This window comes from Nicotiana attenuata, chromosome 1 (assembly GCF_001879085.1).
Source record: "Nicotiana attenuata strain UT chromosome 1, NIATTr2, whole genome shotgun sequence".
NCBI classification, from domain to species: Eukaryota; Viridiplantae; Streptophyta; class Magnoliopsida; order Solanales; family Solanaceae; genus Nicotiana; species Nicotiana attenuata.
The window spans coordinates 100,991,042-101,012,079 of record NC_031989.1 but is presented as its reverse complement, the minus strand read 5'-3'; the positions used below and the strand labels follow the sequence as shown (position 1 = coordinate 101,012,079).

The following is a 21,038-nucleotide window of genomic DNA, read 5'->3' as shown; positions in this document are numbered from 1 at the left end:
TGTGTTTTTACTGCTAGACCAAAAGCCTCGGTATGGCGACACATATATGAGCTGAAAATGAGAAGGATGCAAACGGATATAATATATACTCTCTCCGGTTCAAAATAAGTGATTTTTTGGATGTTTTTACACAGATTAAGAAATCCACCTTTTAGCATTAATTAGCAATGAAATTGACCATATTAACCTTTACTATCTCACATAAACACTACTAAGTCCTAACACATATTCCAACACTATTTACTCCAAGTACAATATAGGAAAAAAATAATTAATTCATTCTTGAAATCTGAAAAAATTACTTATTTTGGACCACAAGAAAAAGGCCAAAAAATCACTTATTTTGGACCGGAAGGAGTAATTCCAAATCAAGCGATTAAAAAGTACACAATTTCCTATTTTATTTTCTGTCATGGAGATCACCCAATCCTTTTTCACCATACTGAGCCAAACTATAAAATTTTAAAAAACTTTTAAAAAGAGAACAATATATAAAAGGAGAAAAAGAAGGCCATTTCTCAAGAATTGAATTATCGTGGACTCTCTTTTCTTTTCTTCCAAACCTTCTTCTCTATAGAAAACGAAGTTTCAATTTCACCAAAAATAGCAAAAAAAGGAAAAAACAGAGAGAAGAAAAAGCTATATATAGATAGCTGTCACTGAGAGAGTCGTGAGCACGCAATAATACCTCCTCAAAAGAAACACAAACCAACTCAAAATCTCTCTTTTCTTTTTGGATATAAAATTAGGCCCATCGACGCATATTTAGCAATAATTGACTGGGAATTTGACTCCCGAGTTGTTCTTGGATACTATGGGTTGCGCCGGATCCTCGCGTTCCAAAGGAGATGGTACTCTTCTTGCTGAAACTATTGTCTCCACCAATTTTTAGTGATACCCATTTGGTTTTCTTGATGTATGCTGTGAGTTTCTTGCGTTTGGTTTGAAAGTTGATTGCTATCTTGCTATTCTTGGTCAAGTTTATTTGTTTAGCAGTTATCGGAGATTCTCAGCTGGTTATACTGATATACGGTGCGAGTCGTTCTGTATTTTCTAATTCTTTTGCGCTAAGAACATTGGTTAGCCGTGCTTTCTTTTTGGGTTTCTGGTACCCGCTTTTGGGAGCCGACTAACCCAGATTCGCACGAATGCTCAGAGGCTGAGCCATGATTTGTAGTTTATGGGTTCTGAGTTTGCCACAGAATCTACTAGTTACTGGGTTCCTAATTGAATATTTAAATATATTTAATAAATTTTCTAATACAAATACAATGTTTAAGTAAAAGTGACTGGGTTCAGCCGAACTCACACCTCATAGGCTTGTTCCACCTCAGGAAGTGCTCCCTACCAGAAGCAACTCCATTCCCAGGTCTCGAGACTCACGCCTCTAGTTAAGGACAGAGGGGTGCTTACCACCCACCGTAGCCATTGGTGGTAATTGCTTAGTTGTGAGTTTACTGTCTGTATAATTTTGCCTTTTACGGGGAAGTTTCTTCTGGAGAATGCTTAACTGTTTTCTTTGGTTATTTGACTATTTAAGTGGTGCTTAAGTAAGTGATTTGATAATAAATAATTAGTGATGAATTAGGTATTGGGCAGGTATTAGTACTATTTATGTAACTGTAGTATCCGTTTTGCTAGATAATGTAGCCGTTTGATATTAATGGGTTAGGTTGTAGTTGTGGGGATGATATGTGTTGCCTATTTGACTTAAGATATGAGTGTGACAATGAAGAATAGGTTGATAAACTATTGTGGTAAATCTGTCTCCAATTATTTGTGTTTTCCCTTACCACAGTTTGTCTTGTCATATGCATATCCCAATCCTGAAATTATATCTGAAGAAGATTTAAGTAGAAGAACAGCTAGGTGCAAAAGAATTTGAATAAATGTTGTGTGTTATTTGAGAGTCAAGAAATACCCTAAAAGCAATAAATTAGATAATTGGCAGAATACTTGACAAAGATGCAAAATCAAAATATAAAGGGACAGCACGGTGCACGAAGCATCCCGCATTAACGCAGAGTCCAGGGAAGGACCGCACCCCAAGAGGGTGTGATGTAGGCAACTTACCCTGATGCAAGCATCAGTGATTGATTCCACGGCTCAAATCCGTGACGTATAGGTCACATAGAGACAGCTTTACTGTTGCTTCAAGGCTCCCCTTCGCAGAAATCAAAATGTATCCACTGGAAATAGGTTTGCAGAGTGGTAGAGTATGTTCACCTGTTATGTCACTTAACTAGATGTATCGAGTGAGATTGAAAGGAGAATTTTATTATCTAACGAAGAATCATGTAATGCTAAGTGTACCATGTTAGGTTACTGTGAGCAATGCTTTATCTGGAGAAAATTTTACTCGATAAGACAGATATGTAATAAGAAGGACAAACCTAGAAATCGAGGAGCAGATGGGAAGGACTGAAATAGCACGGTAATAGTGGGGACAAAATATGACAGTCCATGTGTAATGAAGAATGTGTCCTTTAGCAAGTCAATGTTGATAAATTAAAGATTTTAGCCTGTAAAAGGGGAGATGGTAGAGCATATTGGAGCTTTTGTCAAAACCTGAAGTACTTTCATCATTTGGATTTTGTAAGGTTTGATTTTCAATTCCTAATTACCGAAATACATGCATTAGTTGGCTGTTTGATTTTTTTCCTCTGAAAGAGGTGTACTCAAATAGTCAAATCAATTAATTTGCTACACTGAATTTGGAAATGCACTAGGAAAACTTTTTTCCTCTATGAAACTTGGTATGGTACGAGTAGATCCTTTTCTCCAGTGGTATGGAAAGGTGGACTGCTGGCTGTTACCCATTTATTATAGCAAAGTTGAGTAAAAGAACATATGGTAAACAATTGCCCTTTGTTTGGATGATTTGAATTGTGTTTGCTTTGCAGTTCAACATATTTTTCCAGTCCACAACCCATTAAGTTTGTCTGCCAGTTTTGCTTCACTTCTTTATCAACCTACTATTAGTCTGGACTTTTGGTTTTGGTTGTATACTTGCAATTAAACTCTGTTTGTTTTCCTAGATAAGTTGTAGTTATTTCTATGCTGACTTCAGCTCTTTATTAGAAGCAATAGGTATTTCGAGTTGTCTCATGGTTTTCTATTTTTCTATGATCAATTTTCCATTCTTTCTCACGTATCTCTTAGGCTTTTGTTATGAGCTTGTGCTCTGCTGTTCTTTCCTATTCAAGGATCTGCAGTTTTCTATTAATTTTGAACTAATTTCCCCTTTATAAATGATACTTCTAGTCTCTGATTCTTTCCCCCTCATAAGAAAACATAGTTTCTTCTGTAGCTAGTGCCCTTTATCTCCTGCTAAGTTTGTGTTTACAGAATGTTATGTTGAAGTACTGATGATTATTTTGTTCTACTATTTTAATACATCCATTTAGCTTGTTCTTTATGTAACTGAATGGAGTATTGTTTGGCTCTTTAGAGTGGCATTCTAGGAGAGTTATATTCCTAAAAAGATGAAGTCTAAATAGTGTTAGATCACCTATTTTTAGTACTAGTAATGTTACTATCTACTTTTGAGAGCATCTGTTCTCAGAAATTTGTCGTTCTTTGCATTGTTGGCTAATTTAGTTTAAGGCATTGGAAGTTACTGATTATGAGCCCGTTTGGATTGGCTTAAAAAGTAGCTTTTCAACAGAAATAGCTTTTAAGCCAAAAAGCAGTAAGTTGGGATTGCCAGCTTATTGCTTTTGGCTTGTTTAAAGCAGTTTTTAACTTATTTTAAGTACTTTTTGACTTTGCCAAACACTGACAAAAGCTAAAAAGAGCTTAAAAGCTTATTTGACCAGCTTAAAAGCCAATCCAAACACCCTCTATGTCATGTAGTGTAGTAAGGAATCACCTTTTGAAAGGAAAAAGAGATACTCGAAAGCTTTATTTCGAATGTGAAGATTCCGTCTTTAAAGGAGTAGTGCATGATTAACAAATTATAGTCCAATTAAACAATCCAAAAATGTGGGACAGAAGTTCTGGTGCCAAATTATTGTTGATGATATAACTTATTTTGGTGGCTGCTAGAGTGAGCATAATGATTTGGATCCACCTTACAACCAATAAGGGGTTTCAATGAATTAAGAATTCTAGATACATGCCACTTGGGATATGTATGTGATGGGCGACTTTTGACCCTTCAGCTACTGCTACTATGTGGTGCCGCGCTCTAGACAATTGACTTTTACCCATTGCCATATCCTTTGGCCTTGTTACATCCAAAATAAGATCTATTTATTTTAGTGTCACCACCAAGGATACAAAAACAAAGAACCTTGTTTTTACCTTTTCTTCGAAGAATTCTCCTCCGAACAACCAGTTAGCTGCATCATCTGGCAAAGATGGTGTCTCCATTGATCACATCGGTTATAAACTAAGTAATGGGTAAGTGGCTATTGTTTCTTTCCTTGCTTTTATCAGTAAATTACCTTTGATCATCCAAACTACTTTAAGAGGCTGTAAGTTCCTCTATTATCATCCTGCTCCTTGTCTCAACATTTTGACCTAGAGAAGTTAGTGGTGACTTCATTCTTCATGAGATCCATTTCGAAAAACATGAAATTTTGTTTTCACAATTCATCCGAACTTGTATTGAGTTATAATCTGCTAATAAACATATGCATGTGGACCTAATTGCGTTAGCAAGAAATAGAATAACGCCCCAGTGCCTAAGTAGCCCAATGTGAAGCGGACAGGTTGTTGTTAAGAGGATCGTCCACATTTAAAGAAATAGAGAACAAAATGAATTAACTGGAATCTTATCTGATTATCTGTTCTAACAGCCTTTAAGTTCAGAGCAGTAAAGATGGTGTTGAAGATTTGCTTCAGTTACTGTTGCAAATTTTTAGCATAATAAGTTGCTTAGTTTTAGGATGAATCTACTTTTATGAATTTAAATTTCTGTTAGATTTTTTAGGTTTGTTGAATTCTTGTTAGAGCAGATTTTTCTGCATATTATGTTCTCAACTTGGCTATTTAAAGCCCTCTATATTTAATAAAAAAGTAAAGACATTTTCAATCAATACTTTAAATCTTTTTGCTGCCCCATTATTATAAAAAACCCAACAGATGGATGCTAAATTTCCAATAACCATGTGAAAAGTCTTTTAACTAAGATTTGTTCTTCGTTCTCCTGGTAGAGGTTTCAACTTTAAATCATTATGGTAATACTTGAATGCTGCTCGTATTAGATATGTGTTTCAGTTTAAAGTATTGTACTTTGCTGACATCTTATATTGCTCCTTCATTTGCAGAAACTGTTAAGAAGATACGAAAACCAAAACCATGGAAACACTCAGAACCAATAACAAGAGCTCAGCTTGTACAGATGCGTGATGAATTCTGGGACACTGCCCCGCACTATGGGGGTAGAAAGGGTACATTTCTTGATAATTTTTACTAGCTTCTGCAAGTTTCTGGAACCACTTTCAATAGAGCTAGATGCATGATCAAGTTAAACAGTACTGTTAGCCACTGTGTTTAGATTTGCTTAACCAGTTAGTGATAGGTGAATTCTTAACTCTAGAATACACATCATATGATGTGTGACAATCTATATGGGAGCTTGGGGCAGAATGGATTGACAGTATATGGTGTATCGGAACTGCTTAAGTAAAGATCCTTATTGATGATAAGTTGTTGTAAGTTTTACTTTAGGAGTGCTTTTATCATGCATTAAACTTTGATCATAATGATCTGGCTCCAGTAGTCAGTAACTTGGATCTCTCTTTTAGAAAAGAATGACTCTGAATGTATGAAAATCAAGCTGAGCATAATATTTTTTCTTTAATATGCATCCTACATATAATTTTAAGTGATGCGCTCTATTTCGGCTGTTTTCAGTTCTGAGAACGTAGTCATTGTGATAACTAAATTCCCAACATGCTCTTGGGTGATAACAACATTAATGATCCTTGAGAAGTTTTCTGCTAAATCATCTATAGTAACTCTCTATAAGTGAATTATGTAATCTTGTTAGCAGCAGGGGGTGCTATTAGTTTGTGATACTGCTAACTATTAAAAATGTGTTTCATCTCCAGATATGTGGTGCCTTGCATATTGTTAGAGAGAAGCTGCATCAGCTTCTTTCAAATAGTTCATCTAAAAGAAGGCAGATTAGCTAATGAAATAGTAAACTTAACTTATAATGAAATGATACTCTTGATTTTTCAAAATAAAAAAGAAAAGAAAGAGTAACTTTCTAAAATGTCAACTCTCAAGAGAAACCTTTTTGATTGCACCAAGGAAAGATGTCTAGTAAACCTCAATATTGATTTGTTTTCAGTTCATATTTGAGAGTGCGGCCCTTCCCCGGGCTGCCCTTTATTCAATGCATTGAACCTCATCTTTTCATGTCCCAAATTAACGGGACACCAAATATATGATTACGTTTTGTGGTGGTGATTGCTAAAATTTAGAGGTTGTATAAAGCTATTGAACGTATTAGCTGCTGTTGAGGTAGTATATTTGCTGTAGTTAGTGAATAGACCAAGTAGGAAGGTCCACTCTGCAAACAGTGTAGTATATGAAAGTCTTTTTCTTACAACATATTATACTCCATTTTCAGAGATATGGGATGCGCTACGAGCTGCTGCAGAGGCAGACGTAAGCCTTGCACAAGCGTTCGTGGACAGTGCTGGGATCATTGTGCAAGTACCTGATTTAACTATCTGCTATGATGAGAGAGGTTTGTAGTACACTTTGATGTAACACTTTCCAACTTCCGTTCCTGAGAATCTCGCACTTATGGTAATTATATTCCAATGCAGGTGCCAAGTATGAGTTGCCCAAATATGTTTTGAGCGAACCAACAAATTTGATTGGTGAAAACTGAAAAGGCGACATAGTCAAGTACCATGCTTCATTGAGACTGTAAATGGTGTAAATTGCTCTCACAAGTCATTTCTTTCAAAGATCCATTTCGTTTTATGCATTATGGTTCTATTCATGATATCAAGATTCCATCTTGCTACAGCAGCAACCATGTACCAGGGTATTTTTTTGGACATAATATCAAGCTGTAGAGACTTAGCATAATCACCAAATATAATTTCTATAAACTGGATCTTTTATCGGGCCAAAAGTGGATATCACAGGCTTCATTGCAATCTTGGGCTTTTCTAACAAAGCCCATCAATTAGACACTGGTTACCTACTTCGAACTATTATAATGATCACAATTAAATCTTTTTATTTTGTAAGATTTTAAGATAATTAATTATGGTGTTTATCAAAAAAAGAAACAGTGCACGATCATGCACACGTGTACGGACAAGCAAACTAGGAGTAACAAATGCACGTGGTAGACTGAACATTTAGATGCTTAACCTAAGCTTATACAGTTATACTTATTCGGTATTAGTAATGCATTAATTGCTCCTTTATAATGGTCTACTAGAAGATTTACTTTTATCGTGTTATTTTATTTTCCATATCTTTTCCTCTAACATGCTTATTACGACCACATTTGAAATATTCTGCAGGGAAAAAAAATTTACTTGGAAGATGGGAACCAACCCTGCGGGTTTAAATCCTATGCGGGGCGGGACGGGTTTAAATTTTACGGGTTCAGACAGAACCAACCCCGCACCGCTTGCCATTCCTATCTAAAGTATATCAGAAAATTTCCATTTGTGGCAAGAACTTGATTCCCTTTAGTCTATAGCCGTAAATCAAGTATATCCATTGTGTGAGTCCTTTACTATTTTCATACTATTCAAGTGTTCATGTATCCTAATTTCGTTTGGTGCTTGTAAATACTACGTAAAAGTTTAGATTTCACATCCTTTTTAGCAACAATTAGTTTAGCTATTAGTTTATCGTGAATTTGTGTTGGAGCTTAAACTAGAGTGAGATTCCCCTTTAACAAGAAAAAAATCTTCCCTAAATTTTGAGTAAAAAATTTGGTGCTTATACTTTTTAATAAGAAGAGCCAGTCCGATGTTATTTACTCATTTTCCAAACCCTCATTATTGTGCTGTGCCTATCCAAAAAGAAAATAATTATTTTGCTTAATCTACATTCCTAATCCTCCATAAACCTACATATATAGACAATGACACCCTAAGATGGGAAGTAGGAGACGGCGGCCGCAAAGGTGCATTTGAGTACTTTGTTTCAAAGCAAAAAACATGACAAATCACGCTGAATGCTTAGAAGAGTTTTACATTTACCCATAAAAGCAAAAAATATATTAGGCCACTTTGGTACATAAATCAAAGATATTGTCCCTTTGGAACTAGACATGTAAAATGATGTTCTCCACCTCTTACATAAAGGTCACCAGTGACTTGAGATATCATTAACAAAGGTCAACATCTTTAAGCAATTACTTATTGAAAAAAGTGCAAAAAAGAAAAATAAAGATGCTGTGCTTATTATGTGACAATTTCACCAAATCATATATCAAACATTTCGTTACTCTAATTCTAAACGTATTTCTGAAGAAAAAATAAAAGTAAACTTTATTGGGAATTACCATCTCAAATAGTATTCCCCCGAATTACCAAAACAATAAAAATAGTATTCCCCAAAAGTAATGGTGAAGTTGAAAAAATAACCCTCCAAATATTTGTTGTGGAGTTAATAAACAATACATTCTTTGGTTGAATTATGCTTTTTTACCACAGATTACGAGTAGTTTGGTCTTAATGAAATTATTTTATGATTATGGGATATAGTAGATATTTAATAGAAGGTGCGAGCAAGTGATTCGAATGCTATCGTTGTACGAAAATAAAAATAACTCCATCAAAGTACTTAGACCAAAAATGACATGGAAATGATAAACTTCTTACGCTAGCAATTGTAATTGGGAAGAAGCTATTCCCGATGATTTGCTCCCCACAAGTATATATCTTGTTAATATTTTGTAGGGCACCTTTCTCTACCAAAATATTGCCATGTAATGTGATGACAAATTTGCACATGTGCTCCACCTGTTTTCCCGATGGATCCTATGGAGTTTTCTACTTGATTTGTTCTTGGTTTTAAAGAGTAATTCTTGAACTTATATGGGAATTCTCGAAAACATTTTGCAGGCATAGCAAAGTCAGGGGCAGCCCTTCCATAAAGCAAGTAAATAGATTTGAACAATTCGAAGCATATGAAAATATTTTTAATTTTTATTTGGCGGTAAAAACTAAATAACTAGATGTTGAAAATTTGAAAAAAATATTGCTTTAATCTTGAATATTCCTTAAAGCATAATAATCAATTCGATATTGATGGTTTAGATTTTTATTTCTGAATTAAAAGTATTAAGGAAATAATACAATTAGAATATAGCAGTTTAATTGATACACTTAGTCAAATAAAAAGAATTAATTATTTTTCAAATGCCTAAATTGCTTATGGAGTAATGTTAATAACTCATGCTACCGTTGCTTCAGCGGAAAGAAGTTTTCAAAATTAAAATTGATAAAATCTTACCTAAGATCAACAATGTCACAAGAAAATTTAAATGGATTAGCTATATTGTCAATTGAGAAATACTTATTAAGAGTTCTTGATTATAAGAAAATTATTAATAACTTTGTATCTAAGAAAAGCTAAAAAAATAGACTGCAAATAAATAATAAATTTAAAAAAAGAAGAAATTAAGGCCCTTTATAAAGTTTGGCTTTAGGCCACAAAATTCGTCGAGCCGCCCCTAAGCAAAGTGTATTTAAGGGTTGAAATATATATATATATCACCTCGATAGCTAAGTGTATTCATTCACTATGAAAAGTTTCATTTTTTTGAATCCTCTTATTAAAATTCTTGGTTCCGCCGCCGCCTTCCACGGTGCAGACTAGAGGGGTTAATTAGCATGAGTAAGGCTATAGCTGGAGATAGATTAATTAATCACATAACTACATAAGTAGTGGTCATGCACTGCTTTTGGAGCCATCATTAATTATTAGTTGCACTGCTTTTGGAGCCATCATTAATTATTAGTTTAGTTAGTTTATGTTAGTAATACTAGCAATCAGAGTACTTAAGTGGAGATGCTCAAGATGGCTTGGTATCCTAGGAACTGAAAGATCAAATATTATTTTTGTAAGGGTCAGAATCAAATTACTAAATCTTGACTCCCTTGATTTAATAATTATAGTTATAAAGCGATGGGGGAGTGGGGACATTATATCATCTGCATGCGTGTGTGTGCATGGATTTGATTTCTTTTTCTTTTTTCTTTCTTTTTAGTTCAAATATATAAACAGTTAACGATAAGGTTGTCCATGATATATTGGATGGCAAACATTCAACAACGACGAACAAATTCTAGGAGGTACATTAGTCACAAGTAGAGCTGAGTTGATTTGTGTATTGTTCCTTTCCCGATAGATCTCGTGATTAAAGTTTTTAATCCTAATATTTGACATTAATTCACATTTTTAAGAGTGTGCATGTTATGCCACTATAGTGTCACGACCCGTAATTCCCATCATCGGGATTGTGATGATGCCTAACATTTCATTTGCTAGGCAAGCCAACGTTAGATGTAAATATTAATTATTTTTAACAAACTTCAAATACGATGACAATAAAAAAATTGAATAGTCTGAAACAAGATAAATAAGCTAATAAGTGACAAAATTCAAATACAACTCCGGATCTGGTGTTACGAACACGAGCGTGTATGATACTACAAATATTGGTCTGAAATAAACATAACTGTTTGAATCAAATGAACAACTAAAATAATAGAAGGGGACTTCAGAGTTGCGGAAGTCGTGCAGCTATACCTCAAGTCTCCTCTGGGTAGCTGGATCCGAGCAAGTCTACGGTACGCCGTTGGGACCAACTTCGGTATCTACACAAGAAGTGCAGAGTGTAGTATCAGTACAACCGATCACATGTACTCTGTAAGTGCCGAGCCTAACTTCGACGAAGTAGTGACGAAGCTAAGGCGGCTCACTTACATTAACATGTACGCAATAACAATAATAATAACAAAAAGATAGGAATAGAAGTAAAGCAGGTAACTCGTATCAACGAAACTCAAATCAACCAGTAAAGAGTCCCGAATAACCAGTCATATAACTCATCTCAACAACCGAGGCCAATTCAACTCACAACAAATATAACTTTCATCAACATGTTGCGGCGTGCAACCCGGTCCCACAATATAAACTTTAAACAAATCCATTGTGGCGCGTAACCCGACCCCTCCATATAATCGTCTATCAGTATCATAGTCCATCCTTATTCTGCCTTTTCAATTCATTTCTTTATAATTTCCGTTGCAGCGTGCAACCCGCTCCCCAAGCAATATCAATTAACAATAGTAACTCAATGACTAAGATTTACAAGAAATCATATATCAGGAGAACGAATGTACGAGCAACGGAGAATAACATGACAATCAAGAGGCTCGAACTACTCGGATATCTCAACTTTACCAACTCAACGGTATCTACTTTTCACAACACATACAAGTGAAACTACTTCAATCAAGGCAACAATTATACGAAACTATAAGGCAACAAGGCATAAGACAATTTAGATATATGAGGGAAACAAATCGAGACAAATAGTAAATAAGTATGGAATCAGGGAGGGGATGGTCATTTTAATACAAGAAATACTAAATGGCAAGTAGCAATTATGACGTGGAAGTCAAATAAGCTGTAGCAATTAAGGCACAAAGACAAGACATAATATCAAGCAATGAGGATGGGAAAAACAAGTAATGTAACGGTTAAGTCATGGAAACAAGTAATTAATGAAATACGGAAGAACATGGAAACAAGTGATTTGAAGGCGTATATACACTCGTCACCTCGCATACACGCCGCTACACATGTAATTCACACAACACATAGCTCAAGGGTTCCTAACTCCCTCAAATCAAGGTTAGACCCAATACTTACCTGCAATCAACTCAAAGTTCAACCACGGCCTTGCCTTTCGAAGCCTCCACACCAACCAAATCTAGCAATTTATTAACCAAACGATTCAAAATAAGCCTTAGAAACTACCCACAAATGAAAGAAGTTCAATTTAGATCATTATTGAAAAAGTCAACAAAAGTCAACCCCGGGCTCGCTTGGTCAAAACCGAAATTCAGACAGGAACCCGAACACCCATTCACCCCCGAGCCCGGTAATGATCGGGGTGGTGGTCAACTTATGCTTGAGAAGTTCAAAGGCTTGCATACATCCCTCATCAAACACAAACTTTGTATCATTTTTTAGCAACTTGCACAAAGGATTCACTACCTTCGAAAAGTCCTTGATAAATCGTCGGTAGAACCCCGCATGCCCAATAATACTTCTAACCCCCTTGACAGAAGTGGGGGGAGGAAGCCTTGAAATCACCTCAATTTTGGCTTTGTCAACCTCAATACCATTATTTGAAATTTTATGACCCAAAACTATGCCCTCCTCAACCATGAAGTAGCATTTTTCCCAATTTAGCACAAGATTGGTGTCTTCACACCGGGCCAACACTCTATCCAAATTGTTCAAACACTCGTCAAATGAATCACCCACAACACTGAAGTCATCCATGAACACCTCTAAAATGTCTTCCACAATATCGGTGAAAATGGCCATCATACACCGTTGGAATGTTGCCGGTGCATTGCACAACCCAAAGGGCATCCGAGAGAAAGCAAAGGTGCCATATGGACAAGTAAAGGTTGCCTTTTCCTTTTCCTCTGGAGCTATCAAAATTTGATTGTACCCCGAATAACCATCCAAGAAACAGTAGAAGGCACGCCCAGCAAGACGATCAAGCATTTGGTCAAGGAAAGGCAATGGGAAGTGATCCTTGCGGGTCACCTTATTCAGCTTGCGGTAGTCCATGCACACCCTCCATCCGGTCACTGTCCGGGTTGGAATAAGTTCATTATTAGCATTGGTCACCACGGTCATACCACCCTTCTTCGGCACACATTGCACCGGAGAAGTCCATGAGCTATCAGAGATAGGATACACCACACCAGCATCTAACCACTTGATCACCTCTTGTTTCACAACTTCTTGCATTGCCTCGTTCAACCTCCTTTGATGTTCCAAGGAGGGTTTTGCATCATCTACAGAATAATCTTGTGCATATAGAATGAGGGGCTTATTCCCCGAATATCAGCTAGAGTCCCTCCAATTGCCTTTTTCCGCTTTTTGAGCACCACCAATGTGGCATCTACCTGCATGTTAGTAAGACAAGAGGAAAGAATAACTGGTAAAGTTGAATTAGGGCCTAAGAATTCATACCTGAGGTGTGGAGGCAATGGCTTCAACTCCAACACCGGAGGTTCCTCAATTGAAGGCTTTGTTGGAGGGGTCTTTTTCTTTTCAAGATCCAAAGAGAGTTTCCTAGGCTCATAAGAATAAGAGCCCATTCCATGTAAAGCATTCACGCACTCCACTCGGCCCGCATCTTCATTGACATCAAGATTCAACAATACGGCCTCCAAAGGGTCCTCAACATTGATCATTGCACTAGTATCATCAATTATTACAGTCGTGACAAGATCCACAAATGAGCATACTTCTGTACAATTGGGCTGCTTCATTGACTTGCACACATGAAAAATGACCTTTTCATCACCCACCCTAAAAGTGAGTTCCCCTGCTTCCACATCCACTAGAGCCTTCCCCGTACCAAGGAAAGGTCTCCCTAATATGATCGGGACCTCATAATCTACCTCACAATCCAAGATCAAAAAATCAGCTGGCAAGATAAATTTGTCCACCCGGACGAGCACATCATCAACAATACCAAATGGTCGCTTCATAGATCTATCTGCCATTTGCAATCGCATGGAAGTTGGCCTCGGTGGCCCAATACCCAAAGTCTTGAAAACTGAGTAGGGCATTAAGTTGATGCTTGCCCCAAGATCACATAAAGCTTTAGCAAAGTCTGCACCCCCTATAGTGCAAGGGATAGTGAAAGCACCGGGATCCTCTAACTTCGGAGCCATTGAATGTACTATAGCACTAACTTGGTGGGTCATCTTGATAGTTTCACAGTCCATGGATCTTTTCTTTGTCACCAAATCTTTCATGAATTTAGCATAGCCAGGCATCTGCTCTAAAGCTTCTACCAAAGGAACATTAATGGATAAGCTCTTCATCATGTCTATGAACTTTTTGAATTGATTCTCATTTTTCTGCTTGGCTAGCCTCTGAGGATAAGGGGGAGGTGGCCTAGGCAAGGGTGCCTTGGCTTTTGGCACAACCGGCTCCGGCATGTCAATTACGTGCTCCCTAGACGGGTTCACGTCACTTTGTGTTTCCACCTCGGTATCTTGAATATTGATCCTCGCTTCTTCATTCACATTTTCATCAACCACCAAAGGAACTTCATTTTCTTGCAACTCAAATTCTTCACCCAAAACTTGCTTTTGTTTGGAGGCATTTACATCACCGCCTCGTCCACTCCTAGTGGTCACAGCCATAACATGATTGTTCCCTACCTTTGGGTTCACTACCGTATCACTTGGTAGAGCACCCTTAGGGCGTGTATTTAAAGATTGAGAGATTTGGCCTAGTTGTACCTCCAAATTTCTAATGGAGGTATTGTGAGAAGCCAATTGAGCATCCGAATCCGCATTCTTCTTCATCATTTGTTCGAACATCATTTCAATTCTACCCATTTCATTGTTGGATGTACTAGGACTCTGGGATGGAAAAGGTGGTGGGTTGTTCGGTTGTTGGTACATTGGGGGCCTTTGAAAGCCTTGCCCCTGATTTCCTTGGTTATTGTTCCAGCCACCCTGGTTGTTGTTGTTTCCACCCCAATTGTTGTTGCCCCAGTTTCCCTGATTGTTCCGGTTGTTATTTTGATTTCCCCAATTGTTGTTCCCTTGTTGTTGATTGTTCCAGTTATTGTTGCCTTGTTGTTGGTTACCCCAATTGCCCTGGGATCGCCATTGTTGTTGTTGGTTGGAAGAATTGCCTCTTTGGCCTTGGTAATTATTCACATATTGCACCTCTTCGTTCTGCCCATCATAACAATCATCTTGGAATCCACCACAATCATTTTCAAATTGATCCGAATTCCCTTGGTTCTGTTGACCTCTCTGTCTTCTATTGTTCACAAGCATGTTAACACCCTCCATGGCATTTACTTGGCGAGGATTCTGAACTTGTTGCAACTGTGCCTTTGCTAATTGGTTCATTGTTGTTGTGAGTTCTGCTATAGCCTGACCATGGTCATGTAGTTCTTTGTGTAAATGAGTGACCGTGGGGTCACCCTGTGGTACATTGGCTCTACTTTGCCAAGCGGAGGATGTGTCAGCCATTTCATCAAGAATAGCACAAGCTTCATCATAAGGCAGCTTCATGAAATTTCCCCCAGCCAATTGATTCACTATGCACTGATTCGTTGTATTGATGCCCCAATAGAAGGTATGTTGTATCATTGCCTCTGTCATATCATTGTCGGGGCATTCTTTCACCATAGTTCTGTATCGCTTCCAAATCTCGTGCAATGGTTCAGTAGGCTCCTGCTTAAAGGCTAAGATCTCATCCCGTAGTGCTGCCATGTGTCCCGGTGAGAAAAATTTTGCAATGAACTTATCCGCCAACTCATCCCAAGTTGTGATGGAATGGTTGGGAAGTCGCTCAAGCCAATCCAATGCTTTCCCCCTAAGTGAGAATGGGAAAAGCCTCAATCGAAGTGCATCTTCGGACACATTGGTCTGCTTGCTCCCCCAACAGGTATCCACGAACCTCTTGAGATGTTTGTAAGCATTTTGAGTGGAAGCGCCCGTGAAGTACCCACGCTGCTCCAGCAATGTCAGCATCACGTTGGTTATTTGAAAATTGCCCGCCCGGATCCGGGGCGGAACAATTGCACTTGCATAGCCTTGGTTGGGAAGAACTCTTGGAGCCACTCTTGGAGGTGGCGGAGGAGGGTCTGGGACGTTCTCATTTGCATTGGCCTGGCGGCCTCTAAGTTGTCCTTGAGGTACAAGAGGCACCTCTTCATCTCCATTGTCATCTACCTCCTCCCCCGCATTCACGTTTCCAAGAGGGTCATTAGCATTTAACGCCATTTTGTACCTGATGTATCGACACAAACAAATTAGTAACAAAGAAGGAAAGAAGAACAAAACACAAATCTATCTAGATAGATAGCCAAAACCGTTAGCTCCCCGGCAACGGTGCCAAAAAGTGGCCGCGGCCTACTCCGCACTACTAATTAAGTAGCGAGAGAGGGTCGGAGCAGCTTTTACCCGATTTAGGGTCGGGATCGATATCCACAGAGAGCTAGAATTTGGAATCGAGTATCTATCTAGTGTAGAGTTGCGTATGTGTTCCAAATTACACTTCTAAACATTTTTGAGGTTTTTGTTTTACTTCTACTATTTATCAAACTACAAATGGTAAATGCAACTAGATTAAGCTAAGAGTTATAATGCTACGGGTTGTTCAAATAGTTTAAAAGGCACTAGGGTGTGACTTCCGCCTAGGTGGTCAATTGACGGGTATTTGAGTCTAAGGCACGTTTGACATATTTAGGGAGTATGATATAACCGTTGCACGACTTTACCCACTCTACACATCTCGGCGGTTCGAGTGATTTTGCCCGAATTGACTTTCTCAAGACCAATTGGGTATGCAAATTTGCACGAGCAACTAGGGTTCAAGTCGGGTATTACTCTCTCGAGGTTTAACCCTTTAATTGGGGCTATCAATCTCTTGAGTACGCCCCAATTCCTTGTTGGACCAAATTCGGAGACTTAGGCTCTCTTTCTCAAGAAGAGCTCAAGTCAACTCAACACAAACTAGTGTTTGCAACCACTAATTCAGCAATTAACCATGAAATTGGCCCAAATAACAAACACCCATAGTCAAATTAGCCCTAAAATACAAGACCCATCAATTACCCACACTAGGGTTGAGCCACAACCCTAGATTATGGGTCTAGCTACTCATAATTAAAGAAGAAAAATAAGAAATGGATGAAGATAAACTCATATTAATTAATTACTAAGATAAATACAAAGATTCAATGATGAAATGTAGATAAAATTGCCCAAAATGGCTACAAACTTCAAACCCACGAGCGCAGCTATGTTCTGATACTATCTGCTTGACCTAAAAATGAAAAAGAAGCTATTTATACTAAGCTGACAATTCTGGACAAAAATGCTCATGCGGGGTTAGTGCGGACCGCACAAAATGGATCGCGATCCGCACTAGGGCTTTGGACTTGAAAAACTGCTCTCTGAACCTTGCCATCGCGGACCGCAGAGAATGGACTGCGGCCGCGGAGGCTTCTAGTGCGGTCCGCATAAAAAGGACCGCGGACCGCATTGGCTTGACATCCTGAAATTGCAGCTCTCTGATTCTCCTCACTGCTGACCATAGAGAATGGACTGCGGCCGTGTTGAACTCAGTGCGGACCGCACAAAATGGTAGTGCGGCCGCACTGCCTCTTGGCCTGAAAATCCACCTATCTGAATCTCCCAGTGCGGACCGCACAGAATGTAGTGCGGCCGCACTGGCCTTATTTAGCCTGAGCTTTGGCTTGTCTTTGGCGCTTGTGCAAGTTTCACTCCTTTCGAGCTGATTTTTGACATCTTGTCACTTTGTTGATCAAACCTGCAATCAAGCACAACTTGTGAGCCTTTTGGGACTATTTTGTATGAATTTCTAATCAAAGCATAAGCAAGAAGGAGTATAAAATGCGTCAAAATCCCTAGTTATCAGCACACAAGTCCAAAAATATCATATAAACTCGCTCGCTTGATCAAAACACCAAAATAACACCTACAACTACGAATCGGACACCAAAACAAATGAAATTTTCAATGAAGCTTAAGAATATGTAATTTTCAACCGAACATCAACTCCGTTTTGCACCAAATTTTGCAGACAAGTCATAAATACAGTAATGGACTTATACCAAATCCCAGAACCGAAATACGAACCCGGTAACAACAAAGTCAAACTACGATCAAACTCTTTAAACCTTTAAACTTCTAGTTTTCAACAAATTATGATAAATCAGGTTAGGGACTTTCGAATTCGATTCCGGGCATGCGTCCGAGTCCCAAATCACGATACGGACCCACCGGGACCGTCAAAATACTGATCCGGGTCTGTTTGCTCAAAAAGTTGACCGAAGTCAACTCAAATGAGTTTTAAGGCACGTTTTCACATTTTCATCAATTTTCTCATAAAAATCCTTCCGAAATAAGGACACAGACTGCGCAAGCAAATCGAGGAAGGCTAAACGGAGCTATTCCAGATCTCGGAACACAAAAAAAAGGATAAAACTCTAAATGACTTATAGGGTCATCACATATAGTTACATGGAGCATACAACAACAACAACAACAACGCCTCTTCCACCAGAACCATACCGTTTTCGTCTTTGATGCACCACACTTGATCCAGGTCCCGAGCCTTCCTCTCCCTGATCTTGGCTAAAAGAAAGAGAAAATATCTAAAAAAGAATTATCGTCTTATATTTGCTCTTACATCTTCTGCAAAATTGCTTGTATTAGTTTTGAAGTGGTTAAGTGATAAATTTTATGGAAAAAATAACATATATGATTGAGCAAAGCATTGTGGAAGTTTTTCTAGGGGAATATTCATAACATTTGAGTTTTGCTCAAATATGAGTTACTTAAATTCACATGATCCAAAACCAAATCCAACTAATATGAATATTTGATTAGTTGTTAGATCTGTAACTAAAAAGTTAAGTATTTGTCCTGATATCATAAAACACTTCAGTGTGCTCAATTAAGAACTATAGCCCCTGTAGGCACTGTTCCTCACATGGCTAGCTAGATGGATAAAATCCCATGAATATAAGATTTGTGGTTGCCATTTGTAATTTGAAGTGTTAGTTCGGTCTAGGTTTTATTTGTCACATGGCTTGAATAAACTTTGTGCTAGGGTTCTATTTGTCCAATAATACTATTCCCATTTGAATTAATGGTCCACCTAGAGCATTATATATTACGCTTTTTTCTCATTTCATTACCAACTTTTGGGTACGTTTTACAATTCGGAGATATTGAGAGGAATCTTATTATTACCATTACTTCATAGTTTAAAGAGTTTTTATACTATTGATATAATTTAATTTGTAATAATAATTTAATTTTTAATTTGTAATAATAATTTAATTATTATGTTTACTAGATTATTAGTTATTGATTATTATACATAGAGATTTATTTATAATAACCTTATAAATTATCAAGTTGTGTAAATATTTTACACCGATCATAACCACTACCCGCATTCCAGAAAATTGTGTCACTCCTTGGACGAGGCCTTCCGTTCTATGAACACCCCACCACTGAATGATTTACTTTCAAGTTCTCGCCTCCGATCCGGGAGAACACAGGGTCAAGCCAAGCCTTGACCCGTCTAAATGAAATTCATATCTCCTTCGTCTGGTCGAGAAGGGAGGGAACTGGACTCTGCCTCTTCTATTATATTTACATTATATTATGGAGAAGTCCATTCTCGTCATGATCGATCGATACATAGAAACTCAAAGGATTCAATTTAGGAATTTTTACCTCCTATAGCAAAGGTTAACACCTTATTTATTTTAAATAAATATCATTTAAAAAAATTATATTCTATAGATACCTTTTAAGGTTTATAGCAAAATATTTAATTTTGGTTACCTCCTAGCCTAAGCCACTAAATACGCTAATCAGTTACACTATTTTCTNTTAAAAACCTCTTTTAGCATCACCTCGATTTGCGTGCAGTCCGGGCGCGTAGCCGGAAAGCCCATATGTGAAATTCTGTGAAAAATGATAAATTTTGACTATAAAATGAATTAATTTGACTTCAGTCAACGTTTTGGATAAACGGACCCGGACCCGTAATTTAACGGTCCCGGAGGGTCCGTAGGAAAATATGGGACTTGGGCGTATGCCCGGAATCGAATTCCGAGGTCCCAAACCCGAGGAATGAATTTTTGAAAGAAATTATTTTTTGAAAAATATAAAGGTTTTTGAAAGTGAAATGTTATGTGAAACCTGAGGTATCGGGCCCGTATTATGGTTCCGGAGCCCGGTACAGGTTCAATATGATTTATATATGTTGTTGGTAAAGTTTGGTTAGAAACGGAATCCATTTGACGTGATTCGGACCTTAAATGCAAAATTTGATGTTTAAAGAAGTTTTGAGAAATTTTATTGATCTTGAGGTTTAATTCGATGTTCATGATGTTATTTTGGTGATTTGAGTACACGAATAAGTCCGTAGGATGTTTTTGAGGTTGGGTGTATATTTGGTTTGGAGCTCCGAGGGCTCGGGTGAGTTTTGGATAGGCCACGGGGTGCATCTTGAACTTAGAAAAATGCAGGTTTCATTGTTGGTATGATGAGGCCTGCAAGCTTCGCATTTGCGAAGCATGGCTCGCAAATGCGATATCGCAAATGCGAGGGCTTGGTCGCAAATGCGACCCAGCCCATGCCTGTCTTATCTCGCAAATGTGAGTTGTTCTTCGCAATTCCGACCTCGCAAATGCGAAAGTCCAGTTTTTCTGAAGGGTTTGCAAATGCGAGCCCTGTTTCGCAATTCCCAGAACAACAGAGGTCGGGGTTCACAATTGCGAACCCCTGTTTGCAATTCCCACATCTGAGACCTACAACTTTTATACTTAGCCGAATTTTTAACCCATTTTCATATCCTCTCAAAACATAAACACATTTAGGCGATTTTTCAAAGGTTTCTTCTCCTCCAAATCAATTGTAAGTCGTTTTTAACTAATTTTCTTCAATCCTTAATATCTTTTAACATGATTTCAACTCCAAATCAATGATTTTCATGGGAAAAATTGGGTGTTTGGGGTAGAACCTAGGTTTTTCAAAAAATGGGGATTTGGACCTCGATTCGAGGTCTGATTTCGAAACAAATTATATATTTGAATTCGTGGGGGAATGGGTAATCGAGTTTTTATTCGAACCTCAGGTTTTGACCATGTGGGCCCGGGGGAGATTTTTGATTTTTTGGGTAAAACTTTGAAAAATTCATTTTCATGCATTAGAATTGATTCATTTAGCGTTTATTGATGTAATTAAGTAACTTGTGAATAGATA

At 37.8% G+C, this 21,038-nt stretch overlaps 1 protein-coding gene across 1 annotated transcript; it reads left to right on the top strand.

Moving 5' to 3' along the window:
* On the top strand, positions 518-7,056 carry LOC109231198 (ubiquitin domain-containing protein 1-like). The gene is made up of 4 exons (XM_019396784.1): positions 518-851; positions 5,274-5,396; positions 6,587-6,706; positions 6,789-7,056. Exons 1-4 carry the CDS (start codon positions 815-817, stop codon positions 6,851-6,853), a joined length of 345 nt encoding a protein of 114 aa, XP_019252329.1. The 5' UTR covers positions 518-814; the 3' UTR covers positions 6,854-7,056.